This window comes from Chelmon rostratus, chromosome 16 (assembly GCF_017976325.1).
Source record: "Chelmon rostratus isolate fCheRos1 chromosome 16, fCheRos1.pri, whole genome shotgun sequence".
Lineage (NCBI taxonomy): Eukaryota > Metazoa > Chordata > Actinopteri > Chaetodontiformes > Chaetodontidae > Chelmon > Chelmon rostratus.
The window spans coordinates 8026525-8042777 of NC_055673.1; the positions used below are offsets into that span (position 1 = coordinate 8026525).

A 16253-nucleotide genomic window follows, 5' to 3' on the forward strand; every position below is an offset into this window, starting at 1 on the left:
ACACCTCATTGATTAAGGTCTGATGGATCGCATGTCAGAAGATTTTAAATCCCTCTTTATAAAGTCAACCACACTAATTTATATGTAAATGCTACATGTAGCCACAGCAGTATGTCTAAAACTCCTTAAGAAGCAATTAGGGGCCAACTGGTGAATCACAAATCACTGCTGCGCAGCCAAACATTGTTCAAAAACCCGCAAAACTATTTTAAATTCTAGTGGGGGTCCCAAAGTTCCCAAGTATGCCGGGCTGAATTTGAGGAAAATTTGCATAAAATGATGCACAAGACATCTTAATTTCAATCTGATGGGCTGATGCAGCCGTAAAAAAAAACATGAGATCCATGAAACATGAATAAGATGCTTTTAAATAACTTTGAAGCTACTTTAAGATAAAGAAAACCTTATGTGGAGTAAACCATGGTGAAAATAAATAAGCTAATGGTGGTGATTATAGAAATTTTCTAAGTTATTTATTTTGGCTATCATGATCACATTAGTTAATGAAGCTTTTAGGCAAACTAACAAACTATCATCCCCACTCAGATTTTGCTAGCATTAACATGAGTGAGTAAGTTTGGCACCTAGCTGTAACTTAGCTACGCTGCACGGACTTGGTGTTGGTTGCGCCGTTAATTTAGCTGATGAAGTAATTTGCAAACAGCAGGCCAATTTACCGGCCAGATCAGCACCACAAGTCTGAATTAATTAGCTGATGTTCAAGACGGTGGGCTATTTTGGCACAATAGCTAGCTAGCAATTCATCAAAATATGCAAGCAAGTACCCAGCTAAAACCACAATATCACAATATATTTCACTTTGCAGTTACGCGGGCTTTGACTTTAGGGTTTGTGTTGGACTCGGATGATGTATGTGGTTGTTGCTGTTAGCAGACTCCATTTCTAAGCTAATGGTAGCTAGCATAAATGTGACATCCTTTGAATTTTCCAGAGAAAGTTAAAATTCAACTTAAAATAATCGATGTAAATTGCTTCACATTCTTAATTATTGCATGTTTAAGAAAACGACAAACATGGTCTAAGGTCAGGTGGGGTCGAGGGACTCAACATCAATGTGCCCCTCAAGATGATGGATCCATTTTGGAGCTTGTTGCCCAGCAACAGAGGAGCTGCTGCTGGCAGGAAGGGGTTAAACGGATACAGTGCTTCATAATGAAGGATTTTATGACAATGTAAATCAAACTTTGAAAGCAAGACTCATAAAACAGAATATTTGAAAAAGGACAATTTTATTGAATAATTCATTTCAGTGTGTACCTTACAATTGCACAAAGGTAGTTGGTATTAAAATACACTTGATGCTCTCCACATACAGTACTTCTAAGGTTGCTGGTGTAGGAGTCAATGCATAGAAATATTTACTGGTCCATATTTACATACCAGACTGTGTGCATATGCCTGTGGCTGTGTCCTGTGCCTTAGGTTGATACAGTTTGCTAATGTTCCAACAAAGAGTATTTTATGCTTCACATGGGGTAAGATGCTAAACAACCACAACTTAAATGTGTACTTAGGATAATGAATAGAAGTGTAAATTAGTAGTGACTCAACACAATCATATCACATGTATAGGTAAAGAAAAGATTAACTGTACAGTGTACTTATACAGTGAATTGTGATTTCTGATTCAACATGAAGACACTTAAAAGCATAAACAACTCACAAATATTAAAGTTATGAGGGTAAAACTTCACACATGATGGCGAAAGGGAGCGTTTAATCTAAAATTGTTTCAATCATGAGGAAGCCTGTCTTTCATTCAGGCACATGCTCATTGTGATTTCAATATGAGCATTTCTTCTGGAATCTCAGCACAAAGGCATTTCTTTGTCATTTGACTCTGACATCAATGTCACACTAAAACATAAGACCTGAGAGCCCAATGAGCAGAGCAGAACAACTACATATTGTTTTCACCAGAGGTTACAGCAGCTAAAACATAGCTTGGTCTTATCTCTCTCAGATCATATAAAGGCAGGTTCCTACATCTTGGGGTCCTCACACAGAGTACATCCAGGCTTCAGGTCAGCCTGTCTCTCCATCTGAATGGTAACAGAGTGGAAGTTGTAGGAGGAGAAACAAGCTTGTGTCATTTCTCTTAGGACAGTCTGAGCATCCACTGACTCATCTGTGGAGGAGCGAAGAAAACAAAGGAAACAGCAATAAACAACTGTTCGTCACCTTGTGTGTTTCTGCTGAATATTCATGTGTGTGAAAACCTGTTTAAGCACTCGAGGATTCGGCAAAGAAGAAAAGAGACAAACGTCCAGAGGCACGCCAGCAGCCCCTTGAGATTGCAGTGCTCGTTCATCGACTGTACAAAAGGGGCCATGTGCTCATTATGCACTAGAAAGCAAAACTGTTGCATGGAAGAAATAATGAAGCGATAACTGCTGTTCTCAGAGTCTAAAAAGAACAAAACTGCCTAAGGTTGATGCCAGAGGAAAGAGTATTCTCTGTATAGTGACCATTTGAGGACCTCAGGCTCAACTTCACAATTTTCAGCATAAATTTCATAAATCTAAATTGTACTTCATCTTCAGCTGTAAAACTCAGCAATGCTTTGCGGTGAACATCAACATTAACTTGCTAAAGTGTTAATGGCACAGTACAATACTATTGATTTGGAGCAATCATTTGGCCATCAGTTTCTTCTCTCCTCTTTCTCTGCCTCCTTATCTGTAGCTAAAAGCTTTTTCTTTCAATCCAAATTTCAATCTTCATTCTCCAACCCCCCAAAAACTCTTTTCCATCTTCTATCTTCTCCAAGAACAGAGTCTCTGCTCTCTTCACATACTACCTCAAGGACCAAACTTAAAGTACTTGGTGGACAATCTGCGTCACTGCTGGGGTCCCACAAGGCTCTGTTCTGGGTCCCTTTATCTTTTCTCTTCACACCAAGTTGCTTGGTTGTTATTCACTTACATGGCTTTTCCTGTCACAGTTATGCAGATGACGTTCAACTAAATCTTTTTCCTATCCTGAAACCATGTGGCAGTGCTAATCTCTGCATGTCTGGCTAGCTCAGTGGATGTTTGCACGCCACCTTAAGTTCAACCTTGATTAGACTGTGAGGCTACAGGTAGATGTTCTAAATGACTTAAATTACCAACTAGTCCCTATTTTCTTCATATCTCCTTTGATACACATAAAAGAAAATATGACAATCGATATAATTTAAAAAAAAGACATCAAAACAACTGCAGAGAGGGGCTTCAATATATAAAAAAATGTATGTGTGCATTAGTTTGAACTTTTATGTGTGTTTGCATTGATACGCCCACCGACAGTGTTTTGATTCATTCATTATGTATGGTGACAGGTGGCAAAAGTAGGTTGAATCATGCAGACAGCTCATAGTTTCACAAGAGAATATGTTGCATCTCAGCATGACAGTTTCCTCTCACCTATGGCCACGTGTGCAGTCAGTACAGCCTGGTTCATGGTGAGCGCCCAGATGTGAAGGTTGTGCACCGCTGTCACCCCCTTCACTGCTAGCAGACCATCCCGCACCTCACTGTATCTCACCCCTGCTGGAGTACCTGAGTCATGGATCAAAAAGAGAAAACGCTGGAGTGGAAATGTAAGAAATGATAAGGAGTATGACAATGCAAGACTGAAAGCTGTATCATATATTTAAGGCCAGGGAAAGAGCCTCACCTTCCATCAGGACAATAAGAATATCCCTCATGATGGTAAAGGTGGTGCACAAGACAAATATGGAGAACAGGAAGGTGCAGATGGGGTCAGCCATCTTATACTCTGGCTAAGAGAAACAAATAACACAGAAAATGAACGTTAAGTATTATCAGACATGTTGATCATCTGTATAATTCAATAATCTTTGGTCCTGGTCATTGGAGCTGTACTGAAGATTATTATGAATAAGTGCTTTTTCAGCAATGGTTACCTAGAAGAAAGGAACTAACTGCACAATACTAAAGGACACAGCAACAATTAACTGCTTAATTCCTATGTAAAAGAAGCTCTTAATTGCACGGGAATGACTAGAGAGAGCATCTGCAGCACACTGAAATCACTGAGCATTCTGCAAACAGACGCCAAGCAACAAAACAGCATGTGGACAGAAAATGCGAGCACTGAGAATACAGAGCAGCGCAAGGCTGGAAGCTAAAAATAACGCTGGAGTTAAGAAATGAGAGCTACAGTACTGAATCACACCGACAGCAGCCAAATTCAAGCCAAAAGACTGACAATAAACAAAATAACATTAGCTAAGTGAGGGACAGCTTCACTATAATGCAATAACTGATATGCAATAATGTGACAACACATTATTGAGGGAGGAACTGGTTTAATCCAATCTTTAAGGCGACTTTATACCTTACATGATTACATTGTACCACGGCACCATGTTAATATGTTGTCTTGTGTTGCAATCTGGTTTTTATTTATTGGAAAACTTAATAAAAAGCTTGAATTACAAAAAGGAATGATTACATTTTATTTCTTGCATTTACAGCATTGGTCACACAAACTGATTCAGTAGAATTTAATTACTTCTTTGGGAAGGAAATAGCTCTAGAAGGTCAATCATAAATCCCAAACTCAGCTTTGGAAATTAATCAAAGGAAACCATTTTGATGGTCCTGCCACCAGCCCCTTTGATGATCAACGCTGTATACTGCTGTTTTCTTTCAATAACACACCAAGAGCTACAGTAAATAATAATCATTTCATGTTCGAATCATTTCTAAAATCTTTATTGTAAATAACTTTCAACAGGATTATACTGACCCACTTTTAAAATGTATTTCGCACCTACACTGCACTCTTAACCTCTCCTCCTGGGCTTGAGTTTTACTCTGTAGGGCTTCCCACACTATGTGCACAACCCCGGAGACTCCTTACCTTGAAGAAGATGATGAAGGCGCTGACGAGCACACTGATGCTCTGGAGAAGATCTCCCACCACATGGACAAAGGCCGCTCGCACACTGGCATTGGCCTGCTGAACCTTTTGTCCTGAAAGAACGTAGTTCAATAAGGTCCGTGCTCTAAATATAATTATACACTGGATTATAATTCATTACACATGCCATTGTAATGGATTTTAATGCCCCCCACAGTGCATATTCAGTCAAACTACAGAACACTGTGCACTAGGAATGTTGCAGTTTTTCTTTGTTTCATAGCCAAGGCTAATCATGTTTGAGAGGAAAGTGACAAAATGACTTGTATGCTGGGAGTATACCATGATTCTTGTTGTTCTCCAAGTCTGCATGGTCACCGTTCGAGTGGGCGTGATTTGAGATCTGATTGCGTTCTTTTCCTTTCTCGTGACTGTGGCCGTGCGAGCTGAGACCACCGTGACTGTGGCCGTGACCGGACTGGTGAAGGGTGAGGGCCATGCTGTTGAGAGGAGGAATAACTTTCAAAGTGTGAAACTAATCAACTCAGATAACATCACAACACAAACTTCAAGAGTCCATGAAACTGGATTTTGGTGCTGCCCTCCTCTCTGTCTTGGCTTTAATCAAATCCTAAATATTCAGAGACGCACTGTGAGCTGATAAAAGCTGCATAAATGAGACTAAGTGTGCATTTCACTCACATAATATTAGCCAACACAGCACAACCAGAGGTAATGAGCATGACAGTGCCCTCGATGGTGTAGTCATCGCTGATGAGGCGCTCCACAGCCAGATAAACCAACACTCCTGTTACCAGCCAGATGGTGAAAACTGACAGCAGCGCACCCAGGATCTCTGCATGGGTGAGGAGATGAGGAGAAAAATAAAGCAGGGGGAAAATAACAAATACAGGCTGGAAGTTGCTCGAGATCACAGGTTTTACAACTACCAAATAGCACAAAAACAACCTGAAAATGGCTTGAAATTCAGTACACAGCTGAGTAAGAAGTGAGTAGACCAGCTAATGGCTCACCTCTTATTATCAGACTAAACATTTTATAGATGTTCTGGTAAAATTTGGCCAATTAAGCATTAACATACTTAGAACAGAGTTAGCACTGGAGGTCTGAAATCTTCTTCTACCCTCGTAAAAGAAAAACATCTTTATGAAGCACAACAATTATCCTCCTACTTGTCTGAATATAGATTAGCAATTCTATTAGGCCTCTTTAAGGTGGCTCTTTCCTAAGCAGGACCCATTAGCACTTCAGGTTAATTACCTACCACAGCCATCAATTTCGTGAGAATGTGGGCAGTAGCGACATGAGTATGAAAGTAATGTCAGGAGAAATCGATTTTAAGCGAAGTAACAAATCTAAAATCAGAATAGAAATGTTAACCCTGTGTAAAATCACAATCACAGCAAAATCTAGTTTAAATAAATAAACTTTATATTGAAATTGACCTTTACCATAAAGCTGTGATATGATCAATATGAATTATACTGGAGAAAACTGACAACTGTTGGTAAGTGAAAGGCCTTGTTCCTTTTCATGTTTTTTATTGTTGCCCATGTTAAGCCTGAAAATGTCAATTAAATGTTTTTTTTTTTTTTTTTAATCGCTCAACCTTCCAGGCGACGGTGGCCGTAAATTCAACAAAACCCGATTAAATGTTGGTCATTCGTTTGTAGCGCGGTCTACAGTGTACCTGCACGATGCCAGCCATAGCTGAGCTTGTGTGTGGCGGGTCTGGAGGAGAGCCAGAGGGATAACAGGCTGATGATGAAGCTGGTGAAGTCCACCAGCAGGTGGGCAGCGTCTGTCATAACCGCAAGACTGCCTGCAAAATACCCACCTGAAGAAAGATGCGAAATTAATATGAATGTATACTGATGAAATGAGGTGGATAGATGGATAGATAGATGGATAGACAGACAGAACACAGTAATTTTTGCAGTGTTGCGGCAGCTATTGAATGTGTCAGCATGCTAGCATCTGCAAAACTACAGCTGAGGCTGATGGGGATGTTGTGAGTTTTAAAGGATTTAGCCATAAACAAACTGAACTTCTGATGGAACTACGAGGAAAGTTAAAGATTCACCAAAGTTATTGCTATTCATCCTGAGGGCGACATTAATGTGTTTAACAAATGACATGACAATCCATCCTGTAGTGTGTCAACCTCATGGTGGCGCTAGTTCAGAAGGTGAGATGATCACCAGAGTCATTCAGATTCATCAACCAGGAAGCATAAACATCTGCACTACATTTTGGCTACAACAGGAAGTGTATGAGAGAGAGGAGAAACAGGAAGTGAAAGGAGACAAAGACAAAAGAAAGCTAACAAATGAGTGAATGAATGATGATCAAACTAAAGAGGCATCAGATATTCACTGCTAATGACAGGAAATCTACCAGCTCTGAGTGTCAGAAAGAAAGGAGAGGCAGAGCGATCAGGGATCAAAGATTAAAGAAAGTGAGAGAAACTCACCAAGGATTTCACCGATCATGAAAATCAGGCAGATGACAGAGACCAAGTACAACCTCTTCCTGGCGACTTTCCTCTCTCGCTCGCGATCCTCCCGTGCACGGCTGTTGTCGTGGCAATGCTTGATGCCGCCGGTGCCGTCAATCTGCACTGCCTCCTGGTCGGGCGTGCTGGATGTACAAGAACACCAGAATGAAGACAGCGAGAGCCGATAACAGCATGAAGCTGAGCAGTAGCTCTGTGATTATTCAAGTCGTTTTTATTTAATCACAAATCTGTACACTATATGACACTGTCTTTTATCTCCTTTAGCTGATTCAAAAGGAGATGCAAAAAAATATTTTCATTATTGATCAACCTGTCAATCATTTAACTGATAAAGTGTTAAAGCCTTTAAATAGGACACAAAATTGTTAAAATGGTCGCTTTGTGTGAACATCAGTACAAAATCCAGAGTTTTACTGATAAAGGATTTCATCCACTGTCAAATTTGTTGCCTCTTTTAGATTTGCTTCATTTTATATTAAAGTTGTGTTTAAGCCAATAGTCTGCTGCCTTTTTCATGCTCCAGTTCTTTCTTATGGTGTCAATCAGCTGCTTTAAGGGTGTATTTAAAGTTATACTCAGAAATGTGTTTCACTGTGGCACAGAAATAAACTAGAGTCTATTTATTTGTTAAAAAGTCACAGAGGAGCCTTGGAGGGCTAATAAAGGGCTAATAAAGCTGCCAAGGTGAGATGATCAGCTGCTTGATGAGTGCAATATTCACCACGAATAACAGATGAACACAATTTAAGGAGCAGGAGGCATAAAAATGAGCAGATAAACCAACAGAAGATGTTAGGAGAAGGCCTGCAGACATTCTAACCAGGAGGCAAATAATTGCACCAACAATGCTTTTCCAGCAAGGGTTACATCCCCGCAGACACGTGACGGCTGGGGAGGAGGCAGACCGACGGGATGAATAACGAGGTCACCGCAGTGCTCCGTGCGCACCTCCCGTGTTTGTAATGTGACCGGATGAAGAGCAGGAGAAACGGTCAAATGAGCTGCCCGCTTTGCGCACTACTAATCCCAGCTGACCCCAGACCAGCCATGAGGGGGGGAAAACAGCGCAAACACTAGGGAGCGTGAGCAAAGACCCCGCCCACGTCACACAGCCGCGGTGGACACTCCACTCTGTGTGTGTGTGTGTGTGTGTGTGTGTGTGTGTGTGTGTGTGTGTGTGTGTGTGTTTGCGTGTGCGTCACTAAAATTCACTGGGTCACTTCAGATAAACACAAAATGTATTTAATAACACACGATTAACAGATAATTAGTTAATAAAATTAAGTTATTAAGTAATAAGTTAATAAGTTCTTCTGTTCCAAACTTGCATCGTAAGAAGAAACAAAGCTTACCCCCCCTCAGTGCTGTATGTGTTCTTCTTTCCTGACACCAGGGAATGTCTCTCTGGATCCCTCTTCTTGAACATGACTGATGTCTTGGACAATGTCAGATACTATAAGAAATTCCTCAACGCCCAGATTGGGACGAAAACATCCTTTAAACCCAGATCTAGTTCAGCTTCAAAGTGCTTCTCAGGCAGCTGTTCTGCTCATCCAAACCTCAGGCCTGTTTCTTGCGCTGGTCTTCCTCAGGCCTCGTTGACACCTCTGAGGAGAAAGACAGCTGACCATACTCTGAAGCCAGCCGCTGCAAACAGCCAAATATGCGATGCAGCCTTGTGACCAGCACCGTTCGCACCGTGTGCAAACTCACGGCCGCCTGCAACGCCTCTGAACCCGGGTGATGAGAAGAGGGGAGAGGAGGTGGCAAACTTTTTAAAAGGCACCAATTGTCTCAGCTACAGGTTGCTGCTTGAAGCGCCTGTCACGCCCTGAAACAACCGGTCTGGGCTCGTGCTTGGCAGACTGCGGTCAGAAGAGCTGATGGTAAACTCACCTGTGAGTTATTAGTTGGATGGGCGCCTGTCAGAATCGGGCGGGGCGCCTGATTGGTCACCCAGCCAAAACTATCAAACTCATTCGGGGATCCGCCCACCCCCTCTTACCAGCCGGCACTCACCGATTATACAATCAAACTTATAAAATCAAAAGTGCCGTGCGCTCCGTGCGTCACATGCCCACTCATTTCTGACCCAGGCCTCTTCCTTAAATATTTAGTCTTTGATACCACTGTTTGCGTGAAAAATGTTTATTTTTAATACACATTTTTGCCTGAAGCAGCTTTCATCTGTCTGCCTGAAACTCTCTGAAAAATGTTGTATTTTACTTGATCTTGTGCATTCTATGTACTCCATTTTAAACTTTATTCTCTTCCTATTATTCATTAGGTTTTATTTTCCATCGTATGTTATGCATTCCCTGTATTCTCTTTTTAGTGCTGGACGAAGTATTTAGAGCCTTTGCCAAAGTAAAAGTACTATTATCACATTGTAAAAATACTCCACTGCAAGTAAAACGCCTGCATTTAAAACAAAAGTATTCATATTGTCAGCAGAATGTACTAAAAAGATGAAATGTAAAGTACTCACTGTGCCATAAAATACTCCTTGTCTGTTTCTTATTAGTTTATGTCTTTGGATGAATATTACTGCTGCATTCATGTGTGTGTTGCATTTAAGGCTGCACTGATTTTGTTGGGCAGTTTAATCTACAGCAGCGCATCATATTCTATAAGATCATCAGATGTTTGTAGAGTCATGTGAGTTTGCAGCTTTGTGACAATTCATTCTCTAGCTAATCCAACAGGGTTTGAAATAGTTTTTTCCTACTTCAGGTTATGAAAAATGAAAAATGAAAAATTGTAATCTGAAAAGGTACTAAAGCTGCCAGACTGTCTTTTTCATATCACGCACTTGGTACATGTAATTTCTTTGCTCGTCAGCGCCTTGAGCAGCATTTCTTGTATGAAAGCTGCAATACAAATTCAGTTTATTGTTATTAATATTTGCTAGTGTCTCCTGTGAATGTAGGCTACAAATTTTGATTGCATGGATTAGGAACAGCATCTTACTTGGATTTGTGAGTTATTTATTTTTATTTTATTTACTCTAATAATCCCAAGATGGGAAATTACTCTCTACAATTTAACCCATCACTGATTCACTGAAACACACTCATGCAACATGCAACATGCAACACCAGTGAAACACACAGGAGCAGTGCGCTGCATTCAAGCGCCTGGGAGCATATTGGGGGGTTAAGTGCCTTGCTCAAGGGCACATCAGATGGCTAATGGAGGGGGGGAGGATACTCCACCACATCCAAATTTTTTCTGCCAGTCCGGTGAGGGAAACGACCTTCCGATCACAAGCCGCTTCTCCAACCTCTAGGCCACGGCTGCCCCCAAGAACTGAATTAGTTAAGGTCATGCTGACAATTACTATTTTACCCAAGCTTAGGCTATAGGGAAATCCTTTAAAAGCATAAATGATCTTCTTTGTGTGTACAGATGGATAATCTCTGTGGCTCTGTAACAGAGGAACCAGTTAATGCTTGAGTCCAAAATGTACCACAAGGTGTCGACAATGAACCACCCACAGCAAGTATTTGTGCTCCCATGTACTACACATCTGTGTTGTCAAGAGGGAGCTGATACAGTATTTTTGTGTTTTTCACAGAGAAGATCTTTAAAATCCAGGATGCTAATGATGCTAATTGATATATTATTAATACTTCTAATTTATATACTGATTGTTTGGCTGCAGCTTCTTTCTGTATTTTTTTAGATTTGAGCTCCGGTTTGGCCTCCTGTCCGTCATACCTGCAGCGTTTGTGATGCTTGGTGTTGTGTGTCTTGGATTTAACACATGCTCACCTCTGTTGTGCGTAGGGTGCAGCTCGGTGACTGGTGCACCTTTGTTCATCCCACAGCAATGAAGACAAGCACGTGCACATTCAAACTGTGCGATACAGATAAGATGTGATGATCGCTTTTGCCCAAACATAGTTGTCAACATATTCACTTATTCACAAAGCAAGTGGTGACGTTACAGCTCATACAGCTTACATCAGTGCTCTTCAGTGTCTTTGAAAGCAGCATTGAGAGCATGACACAATTGCACAATGAGACTTAAAGGCAGCTTTCTTTATCCTTTCCAACATTTGCTTTCTTGGAGTGCTCTAAAAGTGGACTCAGTTTGACTCTAAAAATAGCTTTCAATGTGTTGGCGGCTATTTTGGTCGATACCGTCTGTGGTCTGCACAGAGCGTGGGCCTGTGTTTGGTTTGCCAGTGAGTGAATAGACGGTGGCAGGGTTGCCAGGGGCTGCAGAGTGAGGGGAAAATGGCACGAGAAGGGTTAGTTACACATGGCTGTTCACACTGTTCTTAAAATCCTGACCCTGCAACGGGCCAAATCACCGGATCATGAGAGCTCTGCTTCCACTACAGGGCTGTGTGTGCATGTTTGTGTATCTATAAGTGCATCCCCTTTTAACTGACGAAACAACAGACCAGACCCACTGCAAGCCCTGGTACTTTTGAAGGTATACAACTGTTGTCGCCCTAGCAACCACCCGCCTCTTCCCCACCTCTCCATCCTAATGATCACTGCTGTGTGTGTGTGTGTGTGGGTCTGATAAAAAGGCCCCAAAAGTGGTAAACAAGTCCAGGTCAGGCATCTGCACAATGCACTGACGTCAAACCTGCTCCCCATTCACACTCCGGCGATGCCAGTTCACCAGGGAGCTGGGGTGTAATGTTTGAGAGACAGACAGCAAGAAAAGAAAGCGAGGGGGGGGGCAGGAGTGTGAATGAAAGAGAGAGTGAGTTCCTTAGAAGTCGTCAGAACTGCGAGGGATCATCTCATAACAGAAGAGACAGCGAGATCAGACGAGGCTGAATCTGCACTACAGCTGAGAGCAACGCAAGACACAGCAGAGGGTCTGCAGAAGGAAGGCAGCTAGACAAATCCTTTGACCTAACATGATGGAAGTGGTCCTAACCAGACTGCGGGACTTCTCCTGCAAGACCTCCACCTTTGACGATTGCAAACCAGCAGGACAGAGTGCGTGCAGGGATCCTCGGAGCAGGACCGACTGCCTCGGTGAAGGCTGCACAGCTGGAGAGGAAGGCAGAAAACTGGACATAGAGAGTGCACTGGCCTGGCTGCGAAGAGAACTGGTAAGACCACCGCTCTTCTGTCTGTATTTTAAATGAAGTTCACATCATTGTGGGTTTTCAGTAGCAAGTACATTTACTGAAATACTGTACTTAAGGATAATTTTGAGGTGTATTTGAGGAGAATTTATGCTACTTTACACTTCTATTCCACTACATTTCAGAGTTGAATATTGTAAATTTAACAACATTAAATAACAGTTACTTTGATTTTACACACAAAACGTGTGATTCAATTATAAAACATGATACATTATTATAGATTAAAGGCCCTGCATAACCACACAGCTGTTTTGTGGTTGATTAGATCTACTCATGTTGCAAAGCTACGTATGCTGGGATTTACATGAGGTCACTGTGCGCTATGCGAACAATTAAGTTGTAAAGTCTTGTGGAACAAGATAATAAATAATGTGCTAGAATATTTATCATGTGCACAAAAGTTTAAAAACTATTCACGTTCAGGACTAATTCAACACTCTGGGGCCATTTTGCAAAGTGACTACTTTTACTTTTGATATTTTATAGTGAGACTATGTAACTTTTGAAATAAGCAATAACTAATTATTTCTTTTACAAATGAAAAGTTGAATTCATTGGTAATTAAATGCACCCTTACTCAAATTTGCCGTTGCTTGGTTGCTGGTCTGCTATGACCAGTAGCTTATGATGGCTAATTTTAGCTATGTTAGCAAGCTTTAGCTCAATATTACTATGATGTTATGTGTTATTTAGCATTATCTCATAGTTGCCACAGCAACTACTGTTGTGCAAAATTTGCATAGTGTCACTTTAAGTACATTTTGCTGGTATTATCTCTACTTTTATGTACTTTTTTATATGTTTTGAGTTTTGAGTTGAGCACAGACTTGAAAGTTTCAGCATTTAATTGAATCTTTCAGCCAATGTGAAGTAATGATAGTAACATAAAAGCATTTTATTGTGCATCATGCTGAAGGTCAAGTCATTTGTCACCTCAGCGAAATGACCTCTGGGGCCACCGTGAATGTTTTTGTGCGAGGAGCCGACGTTATTGCCTTTTTGTTCCTAAGATGCATGTAGGTCATGTTGTTACAATGTCAGCCCCTTTAAAACCGTCCTCTCCAGTTAAAGAGGCCGGCAGTGTGTGTGTTTATGTGTCCAATCGTGTGTGTATGTGTGTGTCTGTTTGCACCTCTGTGAGGCTCATTGTCACGGCCTAATATATCACTCGCCATTTAGTGCAGCCACCCAGACAGCTCGTCATGGCAACCGAGTGTCCTGAGCACACAGAGAAGGAGACTCTTAAAATCCAGGATAAAGCTCAAGGTCCATTTAGAAGATGTTCTTCAGCTTTTGAGTTACATCACATGATCTTCATCAGCTGATGAAGTTTTTCCAGTCATAATAGAAATATAGGTGTTCAAACTAATATTGTATATTTTGTATCAGATTTGTTTTTTCTGTATTTTGTTATTTTAATGAGCACTTGAAGGACTTTCTTGTCTTTTCCAGCTTCCAGGTTCCAGGTTCATTCTTGACCCTGGAAGCTGAAGCTAACAAAACACCTCAAGCTCCACATAGAAGCTGTTTCGCACTTTTCAAATCATATCACATGATCTTCATCGGCAGATGGAGTTTGCCCAGTTGTCATGGGAAGCTGATCAAATTTACAGATTTTTCTGAGCGCTAAATACTAAACTAAAGACTAAGTCTTCAATAAATATGTATTTGTTTGACCAAATCCAGGATAAGTAAGGCAGAAGCTTGTGTAAATTCAGACTGACCATTAAAAATAGGGTCGTATATCAAGTTTTATTGTACATTCAAGTAAAATAGATAACGGATAGACAGCATGTTTTCAGAAAGTAGATTTATCCTGGTTTGGCTTTAATCAACGGTGTCATCTTATTTAGATAAGATAAGACTTTATTGATCTCACGCTGAGGAAATTCTCTTGTTACAACAGACTAGCAGAATAAAAAAGGAGCTGTAGAAAACAGGAGAAGTTGAACAAATAGACAATGTATACAGAGAGAGGCTGTGTACATTATATGCAAATGAGTAGAAAAAAATATTGCCTTGTGAAGCTCAATTTCATCACTTTTGTAAAATTTACTGTGATGAGTGAGATTTTCATCCTATAGGAGGTGCAGTGAAGGTGAGAATATTCTGCCTATAGTTCTTATTTGCAAAGACACACTAAAAAGCCAATAAACCAGTTATTTCCACTTCAAATCTGCTGAGGTTTTTGTCACTTTCTTGAGAGGTCCAACTTCTCTGTCCTGTGTTCACAATGTAATTAAATTAGGATTCAATTCAGCACGGCCACCATCACGTCCAATCAAATCCCAGGGCGCCGTGTTCATGTTTTCCTGTAGAGAAAGAAAGAAATTAAGACTTGTGGTCAGGATGGTTTGCAGTGGAACAGTAAAGAAAGGGGGCACACACACACACACACACACAGCGTCCAGCACATTATTTGAATAGAGGTGGTGTTTGGCATGAGGAGGTGGAGCCCAGCATGCCCACAATCTCCAACTCCCGCAAAGAATGAAAAGGTCACGTTTCTTCTCTCGTTCCTCCGAGTGTCGACAAAAGGCGGTAGAAGCTGCATCTTTGAGCCGGAGCCCAGTCTCAGCCTGGCGCTGCAATTAACAGAGAAAAGAAATGCAGATCGGCCTCGGAGGGTTTTTTGTTGAGGGACATTCCTCAATCCTTAGGACAAACTTGGACTCTGAAGTTGGTGGAATTCTGAATATCTTATTCTACAATGCCGGCAATTAGACAGCCTCTCATAAAAAAAAAAGTAAGAAAGAGAACAGCAGAAAGATGCATTTGCATTTGAAAGAAGGCAAATGAAATGGCTGTGGTTTCATACTGAGCATGAACACACTCAGCTTCATCAGAAGAAGTCTTTCTGGGGTTTTGGTTGAAGTTTCAGGGGTTCGTAATTGGTGATTTCTTTCCTTCATCATATATTTGGGTCTGCATGTCTGTTCTCCTCTTTAGCCATCAATCAATATCTAAAATGTATAAGAATAAAAACTTTCTATGTTTCTATGATTAGATGGAGATGCGATCCCAGGACCAAGCTCTGATCCGGCAGCTGATGGAGCTCCACTCCGGCATCCAGGAGCTCAAGCAGGAGTTATCTGAGGAGGAGCAAGAAGAGGAGACGGACGAGGAGGAAGAGGAGGGCAGCTATTGGGACTCCGAGAGCGAGCGAGGAAGCGGCAGCATCTACTGCGGCTCAGCGGAGGTGGGCTTCTTCGTATCCTTCCTGAAGATGCCGCCGCTCCTTTCCTCAGGGGTTTTATCGAGGAAGACGTTCAGCAGGAGAAGCTCTGTGCCCTGAAACTTCAAACTACTGGAAGAAATTCAACTTGTGAGGCCTCTCCTCAGCTTATCCTCTAAGACAGCCACTAAAGACAAGGTGGAGCAAGATGAACTCGTTTTGCGATTTCCCACCGTGAATTCACTTCCCTGTTTGCATTTTCAGGAAATGCAAAAAAACAGGAAAACAGGAAAACATGTAAAAACGTAGGCTTTTAATGGCCTTATATTGATGCAAAATTCATTTTCATTCAAATCCTTAAAATACATCATGTCACTTTCTTTACAATTTATCCTGTTAATTATTTTTTCATGACAAAATATGATACTGTAAATTTAAACACAATCATTTTCGATAGACTACAATGAATCTTGAGCAACTGTAAGATATTTTAGAGTCACCAAAATAAAAATGGCTGATGTTTTCA

The 16253-nt window shown here is 41.1% G+C and overlaps 1 protein-coding gene across 1 annotated transcript; it reads right to left on the bottom strand.

Moving 5' to 3' along the window:
* Positions 1 to 1248: 1248 nt before the first annotated feature.
* Positions 1249 to 9170, bottom strand: slc30a8 (solute carrier family 30 member 8). The gene is made up of 9 exons (XM_041955329.1): positions 8785 to 9170; positions 7388 to 7554; positions 6605 to 6751; positions 5596 to 5749; positions 5236 to 5393; positions 4894 to 5006; positions 3682 to 3787; positions 3429 to 3563; positions 1249 to 2149 (listed from the first exon to the last, which is right to left on the bottom strand). The coding sequence occupies exons 1-9, from the start codon at positions 8856 to 8858 to the stop codon at positions 2004 to 2006; spliced, it is 1200 nt and encodes a 399-aa protein (XP_041811263.1). The 5' UTR covers positions 8859 to 9170; the 3' UTR covers positions 1249 to 2003.
* Between the last annotated feature and the right edge of the window lie 7083 nt (positions 9171 to 16253).

What these genes read in the sequence shown, in the direction of transcription:
- slc30a8 (XM_041955329.1), bottom strand. Translation starts at nt 8,858, where the DNA reads ATGTTCAAGAAGAGGGATCCAGAGAGACATTCCCTGGTGTCAGGAAAG. An exon ending in GCTGTGTTGGCTAATATTAT is followed by an intron (nt 5,394 to 5,595) that starts GTGAGTGAAATG and finishes TCCTCTCAACAG; the next exon opens with CATGGCCCTCACCCTTCACC. An exon ending in GGAGAACAACAAGAATCATG is followed by an intron (nt 5,007 to 5,235) that starts GTATACTCCCAG and finishes ACGTTCTTTCAG; the next exon opens with GACAAAAGGTTCAGCAGGCC.